This window comes from Heloderma suspectum, chromosome 4, assembly GCF_057233095.1.
Source record: "Heloderma suspectum isolate Gila_16-S chromosome 4, 16-S_ref, whole genome shotgun sequence".
NCBI classification, from domain to species: Eukaryota; Metazoa; Chordata; class Lepidosauria; order Squamata; family Helodermatidae; genus Heloderma; species Heloderma suspectum.
This window is the reverse complement of record NC_139461.1, coordinates 239,070,232-239,092,972: the sequence shown is the minus strand read 5'-3', so window position 1 is coordinate 239,092,972 and position 22,741 is coordinate 239,070,232. Positions and strand designations below refer to the sequence as shown.

The 22,741-nt window shown below is 42.5% G+C and overlaps 1 protein-coding gene across 1 annotated transcript in view; it reads left to right on the top strand.

Moving 5' to 3' along the window:
* Positions 1-22,741, top strand: part of AHCYL1 (adenosylhomocysteinase like 1) — an 81,470-nt gene that overhangs the window by 42,162 nt on the left and 16,567 nt on the right. The window contains exons 4-7 of the mRNA XM_084851651.1: positions 19,096-19,207; positions 20,649-20,792; positions 21,867-21,967; positions 22,575-22,677. Of these exons, the coding sequence (XP_084707777.1) occupies positions 19,096-19,207; positions 20,649-20,792; positions 21,867-21,967; positions 22,575-22,677 (460 nt within the window). The remainder of the gene's footprint in view (positions 1-19,095; positions 19,208-20,648; positions 20,793-21,866; positions 21,968-22,574; positions 22,678-22,741) is intronic.

Here is a 22,741-nt window from a genome sequence, read left to right as displayed (position 1 = left end):
GCCACACCTGGCCATGCAGCTGCTTGTCAGCCATTCATTCCATTACTTATGAGCCCCCAATGATGGGGGGGGTGTATGCCACTGGCTGTACTTCCTGAATGGTTAGTGGCCCACTTGTGTCAAACCCCTTGAATTACAGCTGAAAGTCCTGACTTTGCTCCCATCTGGGTGTGTTTCCTTTCAACTTCAATGTGGTGGTGTACGGAGGCCAACTGCCAAAACAGTTATCCTTGTTCCAATATTTCTGGCCCTGACTGTATGTTGGTCTGTCTACCATTTTAACACATTAGCAGGCTGCAACAATGGCAGTACTACCAGCAATACTAGATTACTACCTGCTTCCTTTCCTTTTCCCTTGGCAGTGAGTAGCACTTGGCATTGCTCCTTTGAATACAAGCCCCTGTCTTATCTTAAACTAGGGATAGGGATATAATGTCTCCTTTCATCATGTACTAGGGTAAGTCTAAATCTGATCTAAATGCTCAGGAGTATCACATGGCACAGCTCTTCTGGAATTGTACCAATTCAGAATGCAGGCATGGATCACATAATTAAATGCTCTCCTTGTCAAGTTCATGAATGGAAAAAGCTAGCGCCTGAAGAAGATCATTAAGAACAGAAGAAGAGCCATGCTGGATCAGGGCAAGGGTCCACCTAGTCTAGTTTTCCATTTGCACAGTGTCCAACCAGCTGTCGACCAGGAACCCACAAGCAGGATACGAGTACAAGAGTGCCTTCCTGCCCATGTTCCCCAGCAACTGGTGTACATAAGCTTACTGCCTCTGGTATTGGAGGTAGCACATAGCCATCAGGACTAGTAGCCATTGATAGCCTTCTCCTCCAGGAATGTGTCTAACCCCATTTTAAAGCTATCCAAATTGGTAGCCATCACTACATCTTCACATAGCAAATTCCATAGTTTAACTGTGTGCTGTGTGAAGAAGTAGTTCTCTCTGTCCTAAATCTCCCACCAATCAGCTTCATGGGATGACCCCGGGTTCTAGTATTATGAGAAAGGAAGAAAAATGTCTCCCTATCCACATTCTCCACACCATGCATCGTTTTGTTCACCTCTATCATGTCTCCCTTTACCTTCCTTTTTCCCAAGCTAAACAATCTAAGCTGTTGTAACCTTCCCTCATAGGGGAGATGCTCCAGCCCCTTGATCATTTCAGTTGCCCTTTTCTGCACTTTTTCCAGCTGTACAACATCTTTTTTAAGGTATGGTGGCCAGAACTATACACAGTATTCTAAGTGTGGTGACTTTGTATAAAGGCAGTTTGATACTGGCAGTTTTATTCTCAGTTCCTTTTCTAATTATGCTTAACATGGAGTTTGCCTTTTTTACATCTGCTGCACACCGAGTTGATCTCTTCATCGAGCTGTCCACCACAACCCCAAGATCTCTTTCTTGGTTGGTCATCACTATTTACTTCCCTCCACTGGGAGAATTTACTATTTATTCCTACTCTCTGCTTTCTGTTTTATAACCAGTTTCTGATCCATAAGAGGAACTGTCCTCTTCTATGACTGCTAAGTTTGCTCAGGAGTCTTTGATGAGGGACTTTGTCAAAAGCCTTTTGGAAGTCCAAGTAAACAATGTCTACCAGATCACCCCTGTCTACATGTTTTCTGACACTCTCGAAGAACTCTAAAAGGCTAGTGAGGTAGGACTTACCTTTGCAGAAGCCGTGTTGATTCTTTTTCAGCAGGGCTTGTCCTTCTATGTGCCTACTAATTTTATCTTTAAACCAACTTACCCAGAACAGACATTCAGGTAACCAGCCTGTAATTTCCCAGATCCCCCCTACATCCCTTTTAAAAAATTGGTGTCACATTGGTCATATTCCAGGCCTCTGGTACAGAGACTGATCTTAGGGACATGGTGCATATTTTTTGGTTATATATTGGTTAGAAGATCATTAATTGCATATTTGAGTTCTCTGAGAACTGTAGGATGGATACCATCTGGGCCCAGTGATTTATTTGCTTTCAATTTATCAATAAGGTTGAGATCTTCATCTTTTGTCACCACTATTTGCCACAATTCCTCAGCTCAGACTCCCTAATAGCATCAGTTCAGGCACACATATCTGTCCCATACCTTCTGCGGTGAAGACGGATGAAAATAATTCATTCAGGTTTTTTGCAATCTCCTTGTTCTCCTTCAGTACTCCTTTAACTCCATTGTCATCCAGTGGTCCAACTGCCTCCCTAGCTAGTTTTCTGCTTCTGATATATTTAAAGAATTCTTTACTGTTGGTCTTGATATTGTTAGCGATATGCTCTTCAAAATGCTTTTTTGTATCTCTTATTGTCTGCTTGCGTCACCTTTGTGCAAGCTTATGCTCCCTGTTTTCCTCACTTGGGCAAGACTTCCATTTTCTGAAGGAAGCCCTCGTTTCTCTAATAGCTTCCTTGACACTGCTCACTAACCATGCTGGTGACCTCTTGGCCTTGGTGCTACCTTTCTAAACCTGTGGTATACATTTTAGCTGAGTTTCTTTTACTGAGTAACCTCCAAGCATTTTGAAGGAATCTTGACTCTCCCTTTCAACTTCCTTTTCACCAATTCCCTCATTTTAAAGAAATTTCCTCTTTTGAAATCAAATGTGACTATGTTGGACTTCCTGGGCAATTTTCCACTTAAATATATATATTAAATCTGATAGCACTGTGGTCACTGTTTCCAATTGGTTCAGCAACATTTGGTTCAACTTTAAAGCTCTTATCCTTGACACTTTAGCTTTCTATATCCCAGGAGGGCAGTATCTTTGCCCTTTGGTAACACATTTAGTAGGCATACTCCTTAGGCCAAAGATGATAGTTCTAACAGCTGCCATTGCATCAACTGGCTAGCTATTTATTAAATCACCATGGATTTACCTCCCTTCCCCTACCCCACCCTCAAAAAAAAGTAATTAAAGGGTTACCATAATGAACATTAAGCTGTGCATTATAGCCTTCATTTAAAATTACTATAGCCCATGTAGTATTCTGTTTGTAGCATTTTCCCCTATAACAAAAGGTTTCATTCTTCTTTTCTCCAGGGAGAGACCTATAAAATGGTTAATAATTTAATACATTCGCCTAAATAGCCCCAGGAGTAGCTCTTTGGAACCCTGAGTACTTGAGATTTAGACCAATCAGAGGTACTGCATTTTCTGTTTTAAAGGGAGAGCATTACATTGGGTACTATAAAGTGTAGTGTTGATGTTAGATTTTTAGGTTGTGTGCTCTGAGAATGCAAGTGAAATGTACTGTTAGGTTTACAGTTAAACTTTCAGAATTCAGGCCTTCAAACTCTTGCAATGTTTGTATTGACCTGTTCAGTGTGACAGAGCCAAGGAAATTAAGTATTGGAGTTGAGCTATCTGAGGCAGGGGCCTAGTAATGGTCACTAAGTGGGTGGAGCTGGAAGTTAAGTGAACAGACCTGCTCACCCCTCTTGGCTTCTGAACTGTCACCAGACACATCACAGGTATTTATTTACAAGCTGTTCTCACAACTGACAAGAAATTGGCTTTTAAAAATTATTCTTGGAATATCTCTCAGTGTGCATATAGGATATACACAGTCTTGACTTTTCTAATCTTAGTCATGTCAGCTTTTTCTATATCTGTAAACCTTTTGCTCCCTTTCCTTCCCTCTTGTTTGTTCTGTTTTTGTTTTAAGTGTTCAGCTTTTAGCTGGGATGTAAGTCCACACACACTGACATATGGTTTGTAGATCAGAACCAAAATGTTGTAAACTGCCAATAATCAGGCCTATATGCTGTTACTAGCATGTATATTGTAAGTCCATGCACATATGCATTCTAGAGGACAGGCCCACAGTAAGTACACACTGCTGCAATCACTTTATGCTCAAATGTTCTGGAAGCTTGGAGTATACATGGTGGCTGACTAGCATTTCAAGAAACAATTTGCATTGATGTAGATGAGGCATTTCATTTGAGACTTGAGAGCCAGTATGCCTCTAAATACCGACAAATGCATGTAAGAGTTTAAGTTTCACAAAAGGAAATTCATTCTGTATTGGTATTTTAGTAGATACCAGTTGATATTGGGGACCGTATAGTTTAATATTTGTAATAATATTTTTGGTATGACTCGTTCAGCTATCCTCATATAAAGTAAGGGTGATACTGGCTGTTGTTTCAGCTTCATGGATTAAAGCTCTAGGCAAGAATTAAACCATCTTCCTTCCATTGTATTGATTTACTGGGATTCAAAATATTTTCTTTTCAGCTAAATACTGTACTCCACCCGGTTAGGAAAGCAACTTCCAGCAGTGAAACAAGTATGAGTTCCAATAAAAAGATGACATTGTAAAGATTGCTTTTGGCTTTGGAAATATGGAGGCTTTACCCATAGTGAAAAGGAGGAGTTCTCTGCTTTCTTCGGTGAAGCCAAACTAGCAGGCCCTGAATATGGCTGCCCAGACCTTTCCAAAAACAAGTGTATGGAGGTCTACATTCCACAGCAGTGTGTGCAGGAGACACTTTGCAGCAGGCAATATTGGTGTCTGAGAGATTTGAGAGAGGATTTTCCCACTAATGTCAGCTAGAGATCCCAGCACAGGAACAAGGAGGATGAAACTGTGGGAAGGTCAGCTTCTGAAGTTGGAGTTAGGTCCTGTCTTTTTTTCCAGGGTTGTATTCCAGTCCTTTGTCAGACACCTTTTTGGTTACACAAAGCAAGTTTGAAATTGGTTTAATGCTGGAGTAATTCACTTCATTAGTAAGCTGCTTGCAATGTTTGATAATATTTTTAGACAGGGCAGATTTTACTAAGCTGCAGAGTTCAGATGAGCTCCCTTAAAGCTGGTGCAGGGATTACAGTGGTAAATTCAACAGTTGATTTCATTAGCAAGCAGTTTCCTAGGTCTAAATTGTCTTTTTCAGAGCTTAAAAGCCAGATCCTAATGCAACTTGTTTTTGTTCCTCTTTGAACCGTGGGAATAAAATAGGACCACTGGCCAATTTGTAGCAAGAGAATCTTTATCTACAGGGACATTTACTGTGGGAAATGGGAACCTTCTTGTTTGTCTGGAGCACTGGGAAAAAGTATACTTAAGGCCACTATGCTTCAACACTTCTTGAGAATTTATATTGATGCCAATGTTACAGACCTGAATTATTGATATTTTATTCTATGAGGCCTTATGGCTTTTGTTTTGGAGGCTTGCCATGTAGTGGTGACCCTGAATTTTTACAGTTCTTCCCTGATTTCAGTTTTTATAGTTGATAGTTTGTTATGGTTTATGGCAGAGACAAAATTCTGACATTCTGATCATAACTGTTAGAGCTTTTCCATACACCAAATGCTTGTTGCTAGAACTTCATATGAATAGCGACCTTGCCCCTGTTTGTTCCTTTTCATTGTGCATTCTCATTGCTCAAAGCTTCTATTCTGCTTTAACTCAGGGGGAAATCCCCATTTGAGCTATTACAGCATGTACAAGCATCTCCATTGTTCAATTTTTTTTTTCTTAGCCTAAATTAACATCTTGATTTGGAACAAATGGGGAAGTTCAGATTTCCAATTCCAAATTTTCTACTGGCCACCAAAGATCAACAAAATCTGCAGCAATCATTGTATTGCTTATCCTATCTGTTCACTTGAAGACAGCCTGCACTCATTTCTAGATCAGCTTTACCATCAACAGTATAAAACACACAAGCAATACATCCCTTCAGTAATATAATGCATGCCGATAATTTCTTTGGTGCTTGACATTTTTTGTTTCTTATGAGCAGTGGAGTCACAGGACAAAAAGCTTTATTTCATTGCCTTACCATCCCACTCTTCCTCAAAGAGCTTATGCTAGTGTATCCACCTCTCCCTGCCATTGTATCCTCACATCAGCCTTGTGAGGTAGGTTAAACTGAGACACAGACAGGCTCTGTAGATTACCAGTAAGCATTGCAGCTGAGCAAGGTCTTGCTGTAAGCCCAACACTTTAACCACTATCCCACACTGACTCTGTTACTGACCAGTGATCAGTCTTTTATATATGCTGACTAAAAGGGCTTTCTTTGGATCCTGGGATACAAAGGCACCCAGAGCGCATATGGGCAGTCTGTAGCTCATAGACCATATGCAGCCTTTGGCCAACTTTAATGTGTCCTCAAGGCCACCTCTCCTGCCTATATGATTAGTGTGCATGCCTCCTGCCACTGCCCATCTGACTGGCACCAGTGCCTCCTGGCTGCCATGCTGATTCCAGCACTAATCAGCTAGGTGGTGTGGGGAGGAGAGATGAGATCTCAGTGTGCTGGGATGTTTAAACCTTCCCATCCTTGTGCACTGAGATGGGAGAGGTTAGGGTGTGGGTGGGTGTAACAGTGTGCGTGTGGGGGGGCTGCCTGGCCAAATAAGAACACCTCTTCTCTGATCATAGTTCTGTTGTTCCCAGCTTCTTGAGAGAAGAGAGTTTTCCTCTTGCACTGATTGTAGAAAGGAGGTATTGTAGCTCTTGGGGAACAGAAAATTGCAGTTCATCATTTCCTCTAATTCCTCAAAGTTTGGGGCTTGTGTTATGTAGAGTTTACACAACCAAAGTGCATGGTTATACTCGCAATAGGCGTCCACCATACCTGCCATGTAAAATCTAGTTTGTGTATCTGTCATATGTATTACGCTCACTGTAAGCAAAGGTTTTCCTTAAAAATCAAGTTTTCTGGGTAGCTTACAGGGCCACTAAAATTTCAAGAACCTTGTGGTGGCTTCAAGTGGTTATTGGCCTGGTTCAAACATAACACTGAACCATACTTTAGTGTTACATGCACAGGCCTGTTTCTTCTACAGTGCAGCCATGAAGAGCAAATCAGAAGCATCTGCTTTTGTTCTAAACTAACTGCAGTTTATTATTTTGTCTGTTTTGATTAAAAAGTATGAAGAATAACAGTCGTGGAAAGAAAATTCTGGGATCACAACTTGAAATGAAGTTAAACCTTCAAAATATAAGATAAATAGGTACAGAATTGTCATTTTTAAGGCCATTCACTTTTAATGTGTATTTTTTTAAGGAACTCCAGATAATTTTTTTATTTCTTGTCAGAAGGGGATGAAATTTGAAGGCATAGTTAGTTGCCTCTTCTAAGGAGATGAAGCCTGCCAAATATCAGACATGTGCAGGGGGTTCTGTGCAAGAGCAACATTTCTAGCTTGGGGGTTTCCAAAACCCCAAATCACCACCCTGTGTTTTTTGCAGGCAACTTGTATGAAAACATCATACATCATAAAGGTGCCACTAGGAAAGAACCCTGCAAAATCTCAGAACGATAGGTGTAGGGGGTTTTTTTGTGCCAGGGGAGTGTTTAAAGTTTAGGGGGTGAAATTATTTGCACTCTCCCCTGACCCCATGTAATTTTTTGGGCAATGTCTATGAAAATGGCATACAAATATGTGTCCCTAGATAAATAAACCTGCAAAGTTCAGAAGGATAAGTGCAGATGTTAGGGAATTATGATGTATGAAAAACAGTTTTAGGGTTTTTTTGTTTTTTTGTTTTTTTCTGCTCAAGTGCCCCCTGCTGGCTCTCACCACCACCAAATCACTGAAATTTACGTCAGCAGCAAATACATCATTGGTTTGCTGATGAAACTGGCAAAAAAATCACTAAGGCAGCCTCAAGTGGCCAAATGTCTTTTCTTTTGAAGCAAAATTTGGCCTCGTCACCCCCAGTGTCCTCTACTGACCCCCACCACTGCCAAACTGCTGAAATTTACTGTGGCAGTACATTGCCAGTTTGCAGCCAATGTTGGTGGCAAACTGCTACAGAAGCCTAAAATGGTCAAATCTTCCTGGGAAAACAAGCAAGATTTTGTTTCTTTAGACTTCCTTTGGCACCAGTTTTTGGCAGCAAATGGGTGTGTCTGTGTGTGTGGAGGGGGGGAGTTGGCAGGCTACAGTCCATCGGGGGGGAATTACCCCCCAATACTCCACAGTTCCCACCCTGACCAGTATTCTTTTACGCAGAGAGGAGTGTCCTTGCTTTTGTTTCAGAGGTAGGGGCCTGGCTCATTACTGTGCTTTATATTAAGCAGTGGGAGAGGAGGCAGCAGAGGCAAGACCAGTGCCTCTCCCGCAGCTACGGTTCATGGCTGCCTGCTTGGAGCTGGTTCTCCCCGCCCCCCACTGTATTACATCAGCAGGTACCACCTCTAGGAGGAAGGAGTGCCCTGCCCTCTACTATACGAGGGAGACAGGGGGAAAGTGCTGGGGGATTTTGACTCAAGTTGTGGAGCCTTTGTGGAACTCTGCATGCCTGATTGGGGAGTTGGTGTCAGCAGCATCCACTACTGAACAGGCAGAAGTAGGTACAGGTATCTCCTACCTACACCCCTGTCCTCTCCCTACCCTCCTGTTTTCCGTATATGAAGTGTTTGGGGAAAACTATCCTCCCAACAAGTCTGACACAAACACTATTCCCTCTCTTGAGGGGAGTCGGGAGAGCCAATTTTCTTTTGGGTCTCCTAGTGCTGATTGCTAACCTTTGAGGTACAGTTAGCAGCTTTTCTAGTATGCTGGACAAGTAATGTGTATTATTGTCCTTCCTGGCTGTAAAAAAAAAGGGGGGGTACTGTTTTAATTTACCAATATAACCCCCCTTTTTTTTTTTGCAAGGGGATAAAAATATCCACCATTGTGTCTGCTTGAACTAATTGTTGTCTTCCACTAAGGTTTTAGATGCCACCATATAACCTGCAATTAATGAGACTTGACAGTACAACACTTAAAATGTCAGAGGCCACTGGAGCTCTTTCTTCCCAAGAATGGAATCCTTTTGCTTGCTGTGGAGGAGTCCTTATGGTGATAATGATGGTAGTTTCTGTGATGTGAGGGAACCCTAATACACATTGATATTTTTATAATGCTCTCTCACCCATGTTGGTGAGCACCTCATTAATCCTGTTCATGCTTTTGTTTTGGGGGAAGCATGATCCCTATACATCAGCTAATAACAAAGAGCATGTGCTTTTAGTGGCCCAGGCAAGAGAACTCATTCGAGCAGAAGGGAGGAAGAAGAAGAAGCATGGTGAACTGATTTCAGTTGAGGCAATTTAAACTGGTGATTTTAAATCACCAAGAAAAATAGACCAGCTTAAATAATCTGTCCCATTGTATAAACCAAACTAAGCAATTGCTATAGTATACTATTTATAAAACATAGGAGCAAAATCTAAAACAGTTGGACATGGGTTGTGAACTTCAGAATTAACTGCTTAGAGACAAGTTGGGCATCTGTGAAATGAATGAATTTTAATAAACATGTATGGACATGAAGAAAGAACATTCAAGTAATAGCTAAATACCAAGATGTTTTCAGAGGCAGGCTAGTAGTTACTGGACTAGCATTTCTCTGTGAGGTGGAAAGGGCACGATCCAGCCAAATTTACCTCGTATCGATCTGTGTGGAAGAGAAATGCTGCCATCTTGTCCGATTGAACAGACCCATCCAACACTTTCCCTTTTAAAGTCAGTGGAAGATTAAAAAAATTGGTTGTGCTGTTTGGCTGACAATCATAAATGCTAATAATTTGCCGCAGTAACACCTTAACTATTGCATCATATTTATAATGCTTCATCTGCGAAGTTGGATTTTCTCTCAAGGTTCTTTGTTTTGTATAGAAAGCAGATTTTAATTCTGTCTCTGATAAAAGTTAATGGATTCCATTTTAAAAGGTTAACAGGGCTGTCCTATTGTTCCTCAACCAAAAAGGCTTCTAGGACCGCTGACATATAATCAATTAAACAAGACAGGCCCTGCCCTCAGGCTTACCATCTAAAAAGATACAACACACAAAGAAAAAGGATTGGGGGAAGGAAGAAGGAAAAAATTAATACTTTTAGCAGGGCTGGTGGAATGGCCCTGCTCTTGCTCAGCTCAGCCTGCTGGAATGGCTTGTGGTAGTAACAGTGGAGTGAGGAGGAACCTTCATGAGGGATGTCTTCAGCATAAGCGTCCTCTGACATTGTTGAAGCATTGCCAGGCTCCTGCTGGCAGGGAGGAAGGAGCAGCATTTGCTCCTTCCTCCCAAATTCTGATTATCCTCCCATTGCTCACAACAGGAGGGAAACATTTAAACTAGGTATTGGAGAGGTCTAAATTTGTGTCGTCATCTCTTCTCTCCCCCCCTCCCCCCCCATGTGGGGTGTGTGGCCAAGGGCTGTGAAGGCTTTTGGATACTACGCATTTCCCCTTCCCTGGAGCTCTGACATCAGAAAGGGAAGGGCCATGGGGACAGAGAGGGGGGATCCAAGATCAGATCTCCTCCAGGGTTGAAGCTCTGTCTCTGACCTTGGAGAGGAAGATCTAGTCTCTCTTATGGCCCTTGGGACAGTATCCCAGGGGGCATAGGATTGCAGCTTATGAGTCATATTTTGCATTATAGCCTGATCTCATTTTATGATATTATTTCCAAACAGAGAAACTTCGTATAACTATTTTTAGTTATTAAAAAGCAATTTACATCAAAATCTAAACTGATTTTTACTTTATTTTTACAAAACAATTTGATCCACCCTATGAAAGAGCAGCAATGTAGAGCAGAGTAGATTCTTCTGGATTTGGCTAAAGGAGATCTCTTTGATTTACTGTTGCTTTAACTCTCTCAGTATTTGAACTGGCCAAAAGTTTCATCTTTCCTCAGTATGAAGTACCTCTCGTTTCAGAGGTTTCTCATCTAGGGTTTGACTAGTTGGATGCCATTTATTGATAAGATATGAATGCTGTGCAGAGTCTCTAGTAACTTCCCAGCTATGTCTGTTAAATTACTTGTCTGTCAAGACAACTAATACTTTCAAGCCTGATCCTTAGCCTTATCAGTGGAAGGTACAAAAATCTATGCTAAGCATTTATTAAACAAGGATTAGACTGAAATAAAACAGGATTATGAAGAATAGACCTTGGCACAAGGAAGTACCTACTACTATATCTTACTCATAAACATACTGCCTGAGGACATGGTGAACAATGGGCCAGTTTGCAACTTGCGGGGTGCCACCACACATGCCAGTTTGAATATGTAAACCCTGGCCAGCGGTTGCTGTGGATTGTCATGTTGTACGAACCCAGGCAATGGGTTGTTTGAGGGTTAGACAGCCCTCAAATAATCCATGGTTGAGGGTTGTCTGACCCTCAGACAAACCCTGCTGCCTGGGTTCACACAACATGACAAGCCTCAGCAAGCCAGGGCACCCAGCACAGTGCAACAGCTCCCACCGGTAATTTAAGCCATGGTGGGCTGTCATGTTGTGTGAACCAGGTCAATGTATTGCTCTCAGAGAAGTTAGAATAGCACTTGACACAGTTTCAGTAGAGACTGGCTTGATCAAACATCACTTCTCTTCCAAGGTCTGGATGAAATTACAAGGGCTGAGGTTAGCCTAGGTTTTGGATTACTCTCTTTCAGCAAAGGAGGAGGGCACAGTTTTTAACAATTTATGTTAAATTAAAGGGAGCTAGAGGCCTATTTTGGGTACCTGATTCCCAAGAGATTGCAAAAGATACATAATTTAATGTCAGCAAAGTGTTGAAGATGTGGATTTGATGGTGCTGATTTTGTCCTCATCTGGTGGAATTGTAAGGAAATTAATAGATTCTGGATACAAGTGTGGATTTTATTTTTTAAAAAAGAAAAAGTAATGTAGTCTGCCTATGAACCCTTGGGTTCTGTTAGCAGGCAATATTAAAGGATTTGTAAAGAAAGAGGAGGGACGACCAATTGCTAATATATTAGTTGCAGCCAATTCTTATTGCAAAGTTTTTGGAAAAAGAAAGAAACACTACCTCTTCAGTTATGGGAAAATAGCATATAGCAAAGAATATTAATGTAAAGAATAACTTTATGCAAAAAAATCTGGGAAGGTAGAACAACAAAAGAAGCTCAATGAGACTCGGGCGTAAATTTATTATTTATTGGAAAGGATGAAATAAGCATGATAGTTTAATTGAAGAAGTTCTGGAATTAATTTAATTAATGAACAATAGAGTATTCAAGTTAGGATAATAACTGTTATTTTTAAGTTGCTTTTTATTATTGAAAGACTTATGTAATGAGAGTGAATATAAATGGAGAGTTGATCTTAGTAATAGTAGTATTCTATGTTACCTCTGGCTCCTTTAGTAATTGACTCTTGATTGTATATTTATATACTGCATTGTTTTTCTTTTTTTTTTAATAATAAAAGCTATAGGCCAGGTGTGGGGAACCTGTGGCCTTTCAGATGATGATGGTCTACAACTCTCATCATACCTATCAGCCATTCTGATAGGAACTATTGTCCAACAACATCTGGAGGGCTACAGGTTCCCCATCCCTACTGTATATAGGCAAACAGGTGCCCCTCCATTTTTGGTTATCACTTTATTACCTGACAATTGAGGTGGTTAAGACATAATTCCAAACCATGGTGGGAATCCATCATTTTCTATCAAAGACATTAAGTTAAACCCTGTTTTTCTATGTAAGAAAGAAACCTGGGGGAAATCTGACTTTTGAGGTGAAGTATTATAAACATCTTAACCACATCATTGTGTTCATGCGTCTCATACATTAGACTCTCATTACCTAGATTTTATAAAGAAATTGTATCAAAATAAACATTTGTGCAAAGGTGAAGTTCATCACTTTGAAATACATCACTTAAGACAAAATGTTTGAATAAATGCAGGCATAAGAAGCAAGCTGTTTTCTTTTATATCTAATATTCTGTTTTCCCAGCTCTGGTTCTTGGCAGTCTTATTAGTATCATGCTGTTCTTAAGGCCACACAAGCAGCACATGGGGGTGGTTTGTGAAAATAATAAAATCACATGGTGGCAACTGTTACAGTGCTTGAATTGCATGTCTTGCAGAATTAGGGGTGAGTTTTATATTTTGAATCAGTTGGGGTTTTCTGATTCTGTTCTTGGCCCTTTTGTATGAGTGGATTAGATCTTAATACTTTTTCTATAACTTGCTTTATAGTTTGACTGAATTATTTTCTAAAGTATAAAATGGGGGGGTTACAGGGAGGTGCAGACAATTTAAGGCGGCTTTGCAGCAAATATTTGAATTGTCAGTAGTGGAGGTCAAAGATAACCCTACCCCTTTTTTGTTTCCCTTAAAACAAAAGGCCCCTGTGGGCCTGTTTTCTCTTACTGTAGAGCCACTTGCTCCTGGGAGGGAAGTGCTTCCCGGTAAATTATTGGGGTGTGTTGTGTCCTAGAAGTACCTGGAACTGTGAACAGCTTGTTCTAGATCCCTCCTTTGTATTAAGGTTTACATGTCCAAGATTTACCATGACCCCTATCAAAGAATTTCTAGTTAGCTCTTGGGGGATTTGAAGTGCTGTTTCATTGCTGCAGGTTTCACCACTCCCACCCTGTCCAGACCTGTCAGGTGCTACACAAGTTCAGTGCACCTGATAAGAGCAGTTGTAGGTGGTGTGGTCCATACAGCTGTCTTGTAACGGTGACAGCAAGTATATCATGGGGAGCAGGTGCCTGACTTTTCCTGGGATACTTCCTATGCTCTCAGTTATGTGAGATACAGTGTCCAGTGGGACACTGTCAAGCTATCTTGACCCTGTTGCTCCATCCTGTTTTATCTAAGTTCATGTAGGGATTTTAACATAGAATTTTCAGTATATTAGGTTTAACCATTGTTCTGGATTGTGTGTTGTCTCAAGAAATCAGAATGTTCTGGATTGTGTGTAGTCTCAAGAATTTAGAATGTAAGCCAATTTTTTCAGTCTAGTTTCTTACCACTAAACATCCTTATTCAATAGTAGATACAGAATAAATTATTCATATTAACTTAATCAGATATGCTATTAAGTGTTAAAAAAAACTATTTTGATATTTGATAGTCACTTTAGTATATTGTAATTTTATATAGTAATGTGTTATATAAGTGGTTTCAAATTTAGAGTTAAACAATTTGGTAGCCAAGAATAAAAAAAAAAATTAAATGTAGAACTTCGGAGAAGTTGTGAATATAGTCTAAGCGGGTGTGGTTTTGTAAGGCACAAATTGTTATAGGCGCTGCTGTGGAGGTGGCAGCCTAGATCTTGTACTCTCATTTGTTTTTATAACCCAATCAGTATGCATGACTGATACCTGTTAGTGTAATATCTTTGTTACCATATGACTTGGCTGTACAGAATATGGGGGGAGATATCTTGAGGTTCATAAAGTAAGTAGCATGCATCAAGCTGAGTGCTACCTGCTGTGATCAGTTTGCACAACACTTTGCAGATAAAATTTTATTGATTCATTTACAGTATTTATATACCGCTCCATATCAAAGATTTCGGAGTGGTGAACAACAAGATAAAAGAATAAAACCCTATAATTAAAAACAATTAAACATTTTAAAAGAACAGATTCTGAATTTAATAAACCACGGCTGGTCACTCAGGGAAGGCCTCTCGAAATAACAATGTTTTCAGGAGGCACCAAAAGCAGCACAACCTTGGTGCCTGCCTGACCTCCAAAGGCAGGGAGTTCCACAGGAAGGGGGCCACCACGCTGGAGGCTCTTTTCCTGGTGAACTCCACCCAGACCATTGGTTCATGTGGAACCACCAGGAGCAAGCCCTCTGATGACCTCAGTGACCTTGCAGGTTGGTAAAGAAGAAGGTGCTTTCTCAGGTATCCTGGTCCCAAGTTGTTTAGGGCTTTGTCCACTAGTACTAATACCATAAACCGGGCCCAGTAGTGAATAGGCAGCCCGCGCAGTTCCCTCAGTAAAGGAGTTACATGCAGAAAAGGGGCAGCTCCTGACAACAGCCAAGCTGCTGCATTCTGCGCTAGCTCCAGCTGCCGCACCAGCCTCAAGGGCAGCCCCACCAGCCTCAAGGGTAGCCCCACATAGAGCGCATTGCATAATCCATTCTTGAGGTGCCCAATGACTGTACCATTGTGGCCAAGCTATCCCTGTCCAGGAGAGGCCGTAGCTGGAGAACCAGCCAAAGCCGGTAAAAGACACTCTGAGCTGCAGCAGCCATTTGGGCCTCCAGCGACAATGATGGATCTAGGAGTATCCCCAGACTACAAACTCGATCTTTCAGAGGGAGTGCAACCCCATCCAAATTGGGCAATGAGCCTATCTCTCAGACTCGGGAACCACTCACCCACAGGGCTTCCATCTTGCCAGGATTCAGCTTCAGTTTATTGGCCCACATTCAGCCCATTAGTGAGTTAAGGCACTGATCCAGGATTTGCACAGCCTCTCCTGATTCAAGTGTCACAGGGAGATAAAGCTGCATGTCATCAACATACTGATGGCATTTAGCTCCAGATCCCCTAATGACAGCTCCCTGCAGCTTCATTTAGATGTTAAACAACACTGGGGACAAGATGGTATCCTGTGGCACCCCATAGCTCAATTGCCAAGGGGCCAAAGAATAGCCACCCAATGTTACTCTCTGAAATCGGCCCCATAGGTAGGACTGGAACCACTGTAACACAGTGCCTCTGATGCCCATTCCACAGAGTCGATCCAGAAGGATACAATGGTTGATGGTATCAAAAGCCAATGAGAGGTCGAGCAGAATTAACAGGGTTGCACTCCCCTTGTCCCTCTCTCTATAAATGTCATCCATCAGGGTGACCAAGGCTGATTCAGTCCTACAATCAGATCGAAACTCAAACTGGAATGGGTCTAGATAATTAGTATCCTCCAGGAGTGCCCACAGTTGCTCCGCCACAACCCTCTCAAGTACCTTCCCTAAGAAAGGGGTATTTGCGACTCGGCGGTAGTTGTCTAATACTGTTTATTTATTAAATAGATAGACCTGTTGGGTCCAGAGTGGGCTTCTTCAGGAGTGGCCACACTACTGCCTCCTTAAGGACAGCAGAGACCACCCCTTCCCACAGGGAAGCATTTATCACTCCCTGAATCCACCCAGTCATACCTCCTCGGCTAGCTTTTATTAGCCAAGAGGGGAGCGAGTCGGCACGTGGTTGGTCGCATTGCTGCAAGCACCTTGTCCACATCATCAGGCCACAGGAACTGGAACTGATACCACAAAATCGGGCAGATGGTGGCATCAGACACCTCAACTGGAACTGTGATAACAACAGCATCGAGTTCACTGTGGAGACGAGCGATTTTGTCCTCAATGTGCGATGCAAAAAGACCAGGGCCCCATTTGCTGGGGAGGGTGTAAACCCCTGGACCACCCAGAAGAGTTCCGCTGGACTCAAGCACGCAATAGAGGCAGCAAATAAAACTTCTTTGCTGCCCACACTGCCAAGTAATAGGCACGATTAGAGCATGCTTGGTCATCTTCGTTTCGAGTCTTACGCCATTTGTGCTCTAGCCAACATCCAGCCTATTTCATTGACCACAGCTCCCCAGTATACAAAGGAGTGGAGTGGGCTCTACGGTGCTGGAGAGGGCACTCAGGTGCAATCAAGTCGATGGTCCTCTGCATCGCACTGTTCCACAGTGAGGCTGGGGCCTTGGCTGGATCACCAGCTCTCTCCATTGGAAAATCTGCAAGAGCATTCAGAAATCCATTGGATTCCATCAGTCTCCTGGGGCGGGCCATCTGAATGAGTCCTCCACCCCTGCAGGAGGGAAGTAACACCGTGAGTTCAAATCTCACCAGGAAATGATCTGACCATGACAGTGGGGTTACTTGGACCCCCCAATTTTCAGACCATCCAACTCACAACTTGGAACAAAAACCAAATCAAGGGTATGCCCTGCTTCATGTGTTGGGCTAATAACAAACTGAGACAGCCCCATGGTTGTCATGGAGGCCATAAAGTCCTGAGCTGGAACTCCAGAGACAGCCTCAGCATGGAAGTTGAAGTCACCCAGAACCACCATCCTGGGTTCCTCCAGCACCACACTTGAGACTGCCTCTGCCAGCTCAGTCAGGGAGGATGCTGGGCAGCAGGGATGGCAGTACACCAGCAGCATCCCCAATCTGTCTCTATGGCCCAGCAGCAGGTGCAACCCCTCAAGGCCTGCTCCAAGGTGGAGTGGTTTCCTGGTGATGGAGGTTCTGTGAACCACAGCGATTCCCCCACCCCCAGCCCTCTAACCTATGTTGGTGCTGCACCAAGTACCCAGGTGGTCAGAGCTGAGTCAGGTCAGCCCTACCTAACTCACCCACCCATGTCTCAGTAATACACGCCAGGTTGGCCTTCTCATCCACGATTAAATCATGAATGAGTGTGGTCTTATTGAGGACTGACCTGACATTAAATAGCACTGCAAGACCGGCGGGCTCAGTGGATGAGCTACTAGGCACATGAGAGCTAGAGGAAGGGGGTAGAAGGGGAACGGTGTATAAACACCTGTGGCCCATTCTACTTTGATGTCCCAACCCCCTCTTCCTGCCATATCTCCTTCTGCCCCAAGTCACTGGGATAATGGTGCTCCCTCCATCGGTCCCTGTGTCAGTTTCCGAAGCACATCCTTGCCACACCAGAAGTACCCACACACTCTCAGCACCCACCCACCATTTAAACATACCCTCAACCATTCAACACATACACTTCACTCATCCAACAATCACTCCCAGCCAAACAAACACAATCACAGTTTGAAACTTATGGTTATAACCAGCTATTGGTCATAACTAGGACATCAGGCTTGCCAAGCAATATAAAGAACAAGAAGGTGCTTATTTCCTGGCCATTCAACCTACTTCCATTAGTTCATGCTCATTCCATCTCTCACCTGGAGTGTGGCAAGCAGTTCTCCCCTGTGGCTCTCACCCAGGGGAGGACCCGGTTCTAACTACTACAGGCTCCCACCCTGGGCAGAAGAAGCAGTTCTAGTCCATGAAGCCCCAATCCCCTGTCTCTCACCCAAGGTGGGCAAACAATGAGATGTAGCTACAGCTGTTGTCAGGGAATCCCTGTGCTTACTCAGGGACACCCCACTCACACAGAACAGGTAGTCAATAGACAAGCAGAGAGTAAACAAACTGAGGAAGAAGGAGAAAGTAAGAGGCACCCTTGCCCTCGTGGTGTCCTGAAGGGGCAAACCAAAGGGGCGTGCCCCCTTTGGGGGCAGCCCCCCCACCTTGTATCAGGGTGGCTTAAATCTCTGACGCCGTAAGGTCTCAAAGGGCTAAGAGATAGTGCTCTGTGCTGATTGACTGGAGATCTTCAACAGGTGACTTCACTCCACAATCAGTGTCAGGCTGATGCAAGGCAAAGTTACTGGGAGGTAAGGGAGGAGCCGTTGCAAGGAGTTGAAACGTGATGGAACAAATCTCTCCCCCCCCTCCCCCCTCCCCCCAGAAATGCATTTGCACAGCTGAGGCTAGTGTGCCAACTGTGCCTGTTCCTAGAGATCTCTGATCTGACCACAGTTACACATGCCTTAATTTGTGTCCCTTTTCGACTACTGTAACGTGCTCTGTGTGGGGCTGCCTTCGAAAACTGTTCAGGAAGTTCAGCTGGTCCAGAATGCTGTGGCCTGACTGTTGACCGGGGCTGGTTACAGGGAGCACACAACTCCCTTGTTACAGCAGCTTCACTGGCTACTGGTCTGTTTCTAGGCAGAATTCAAAAGTGCTGGTTATGACCTATAAAGCCCTGTACAGCTTGGGACCAGGCTACTTGAAAGACTACTTTCTCCCATATGAGCCTGCCCAGTCTTTAAGATCTTCTGGAGAAGCCCTTCTTTTGAGACCGCCACCATCAGAGGCACATTTGGTAGCAATGCAAGAGAGGGCCTTTTTGGTCGTTGCTCTCAGGCTGTGGAACTCCCTCCCAAGGGAAGCTAGGTTCACTTCCTCTCTGCTGTCCCTCTGCCAGCAAGCAAAGACTGCTTTATTCAAGAAGGTCTTTGTCCTGTAAGTGGGTTTCTTGGTTTGGATGCTGTTTTTATTCTGTAATTGTTATGTTTTTATTGTTTTTAATGTGTTTTATTGTTTAAATCTACTTTAAATGGTTTTTGTAAGCCTCCTTGAGTGCCATTTTTTGGTAGAAATGTGGGGTATAAATCAAATAAATACCCTGTATTACTCACTTGGTTGTCTTTGAGGTATATGTGGAGAAGCAAGCCCATTGATAACAAGATAAAGCAGATAAAGTTTGCTAAGGATAAAGTCTTCTTACTCCTTTGTATTTAGCAAATCCAGTTTGCAGATGATATGCAAGAATTCAGCAAATTCCCAACCAAGACTGGTCGCAGGTCTCTATCTCGTTCCATTTCACAGTCTTCCACTGACAGCTATAGCTCTGGTAAGTGTCTTCCTTTTCTTGATATTTCTCCTTCTTGGTTGATGTGCCACTAGGAGCTCTAATCCATACCAGCTGGAAATCTTTGGTGATGATGCATTGTAGCTCCAGTAATAATTATGCAACTAGACAAGTGGTTTGCTCACAATTCTCACTGTGAGAACTACAAAGAGGATAACTGGCCTGGTGGCAGCCTGGCTAGATGAGAAGTTTTTGTGTTCTTCAGACAGCTCCAGGTGGTGTGCCATGGGCAGTTTGATCTTTCGGCTTCTTCTGTTTTCAGAACTGTATTTCATCTAGGATGCAGCCAATAAACCCTATATCACAGAGCTCTGTGTGCACAAACTGCTATAGCTACAAAGGTTAAAAAAAACAAGACAAGCCCTTAAAATTGGCGAACATAGCTGCCTTTTTGTATTTGAAAAATGTATTGGGTTACATCCAAAGGTTCCTTTCCTCTGGAGGAAGAAGTGAACCTTTGGATGCAACCCATTGGATTGACATTTTATCTATTCCTTATGGATATTGATTGTCTTTTTTCTCTACAGCCATGCAGGGTAGGGACTTAAAAGGAGAAAACGAACCATTGGCAATGTCATTTAGGACTGTCAAAAGCTTTGCAAAGTATTGGAATGCATGAGAGTTGGCAATGCTGAACTTGCAGTTAAGGGTACATGTCCTAGCTAACCACAGGCCACTGGTTGGCCACTGTGTGAACAGAATGCGGGACTAGATGGACCCTTGGTTTGATCCAGCATGGCTCTTCTTATATTTTTATGTTACCTTTCTCCCTCAAGATGTTGGTCCATTGACCTTATAACAGTGGGCTACAGAAACTGCAGCCTTTTGCCCCCTTTAAGCTGCTGTAATGGTCTGTTGGAAAAAAAGCCCCTAGTATTCCTGTGGCTTTAGTGGTTACAGAAGTCACCTCTCCCTCCTTAATTGTATACAGATGGCTTGCAGGATCTTTGTTTCTTATATCCTTGTAGCATCCTATGTGGCCATATACTAGACTGAACTTTGAATGCTATGCTGTTGGTTGAAAAATATTTCTCATGTATTTATTTATTGCTTAACCTAACTGTAAACTGCATAAGTTAAATGTTATGTTATAAGGTGCTTGAAGGACTTGGTTTGTTTGAAAGCCAGTCTAAATAAATAAGATGGGATCTTTCTGTCAGTAATTTCCCAAGGATGTTGATATCCTGCAGTATTTGAAACCCACATGGTGCCACCTTATGTGCATGTATATAAGCCAAGAAGTGAAATTTTGAAACAGGAAGCCAGATTGACCAGGACACTTTCCCAGCTTAAAAAGAATTATTAGAATGAAGTTAAAATAGCACAGATGGTAAAATGTCAGCACTGAGTAAGTCATAATGATAGTCTTAGTTTGTTTCATCTATATTCTGTTCTTACCAAGCATCTTTGTTTTGTTCTCTAGCGGCATCCTACACAGACAGCTCTGATGATGAAGTTTCCCCTAGAGAAAAGCAGCAAACTAATTCCAAGGGCAGTAGCAATTTCTGTGTTAAGAATATCAAGCAAGCAGAGTTTGGTCGTCGAGAGATAGAGATTGCGGAGCAAGGTAAAGGGCAAGCTGTTGAAATTTCCTCCTCCTTGGGTATCATAAACTATATTCCGTTAGTCAGCAAACACCTTGGTAGTAGTTTAGCTCTGTTTAAATGTCAGCAAACGATGTAAACTTAAAAACAAAAACAAAACCCTTCAGGATCCTTCCAAACAGATGGTGGTAATGATACAACTTACAACAGTCTTCATACCCAGCCTTGTGAGCAGCAGAGGATGGTCATGTGTGAAAAATGCTTTTGACCACCTATGTGCTAGGAAGAAACTAATAATACCTTATCCATGCAGCTCCATTTGGGTGCAATTAAACCTTTAGGTTGCACACTTTTAGGCAACCAAAGAGAGGGCATTTTTGGTGGCTGCTTCCAGGCTCCCTCTTTGCTGTCCTTCACCATAAGGCACAGACCACTTTATTCAAGAAGCCCTTTGGCCTATAAGTGGGTCTGTTGGGTTGGGTGCTGTTTTTATTTTTTATTCTGTAATTGTTACGTTTTATTGTATTTTATTGTACTTTATTGTTTTAATCAATTTTAATTATGCCTGTAAGCCATACCGGCATAATTTTAATTATGCCTCTAAGCCATACAGGCAGCAAGTAGTGGCATTTTTTGGTAGAAAGGCAGGGTACAAATCAAAGAAATAAGCAAACATTCAGCCTTTTCTGGATGCAATGTCAGGTTGCCAGCAGTGCTCAATGACATGAGCAAAAAGGGGCTGGATGTGCCCGATCTCATCTGAGCTAAGCAAGGTCAGCCCTGGTTAGTACTTGGATGGGAGACTGCCTGGGAATTAGGCTTACAAATTATGCTGGTATGGCTTACAGGCATCATTAAAATTGGACTCGATGGTCTTGTAGGCCCCTTCCAACCCTATGATTCTATGATCTCATATGACATCTTATCTCTTATATTCAAGATAGTTGCAATCACTGATCTTTGCTTTTCTAGAGCCTCTGTTCTCCAGTAACTCTTCACACAGATGTATTTCTTTTGAGTTGTCAAATTCTGGGAACCCAAGATTGGCCCATAGCTGGCACGACTTTCATTAAAAGCTGCTGTTCTGCTTTTTGTAGATATGTCTGCACTGATTTCATTAAGAAAACGAGCTCAGGGGGAGAAACCTTTGGCTGGAGCTAAAATAGTGGGATGTACACATATCACAGCACAGACTGCGGTGAGTGCTCTGGTTCTGCAATTTGTACACTAGCTGGCTTTTATCTTAACTTATCTTAACTGCTATATGTGCAGGCCATCTCTGTCCCTTTCAATATAAAGAGATAAGAGGAAGGGTATCTCAGTTGTACAAACAATGGCATGATTTGTGCACACAAGTTGCAATGACACCTGCTGTTATGGCAGGTCCAGGATCCCAAGTAGTTGATGGTATTCTTTGTGTTTGACTGATGTCTTCAGCTTTTGGGGTTGGGATCTGGGTGCTGTCTTAGGTAGCTGACAAGGGTGGTAAAAGTCTTTTGGAAGTGTGGGAATCACATTTCTTATTTCCTACAAGTGCTAGGGTTTGTCTCATTGATAAATAATTTGTCTTGAACCTCTGGAGTACAGTGGGCTATAAATTAATTAAAAGTACAATCCTATGCATGTTTAAACAGAAAAAAGTCCTACAACTCCCAGCATGCTCAAAATTGTAGGACATTTTTCTGTCTAAACATGCATATGATTGTGTCCTACATAATCTATTAGATCTAGGTTGGTATTGGAAAAATCTAGTAAGCCATGACTACTGCTTTTTACGTTGATCCTGTGCTTGCTTTGCCTCTTAGGTCTTGATTGAGACATTGTGTGCACTAGGAGCTCAGTGCCGTTGGTCTGCTTGTAATATTTATTCCACTCAGAATGAGGTGGCTGCTGCCTTGGCTGAGGCTGGTGAGTACAGGACAGCTCTATGAAGATTTAGTACTAGAGTTAGAAATGCAGATTCTATTTTTTA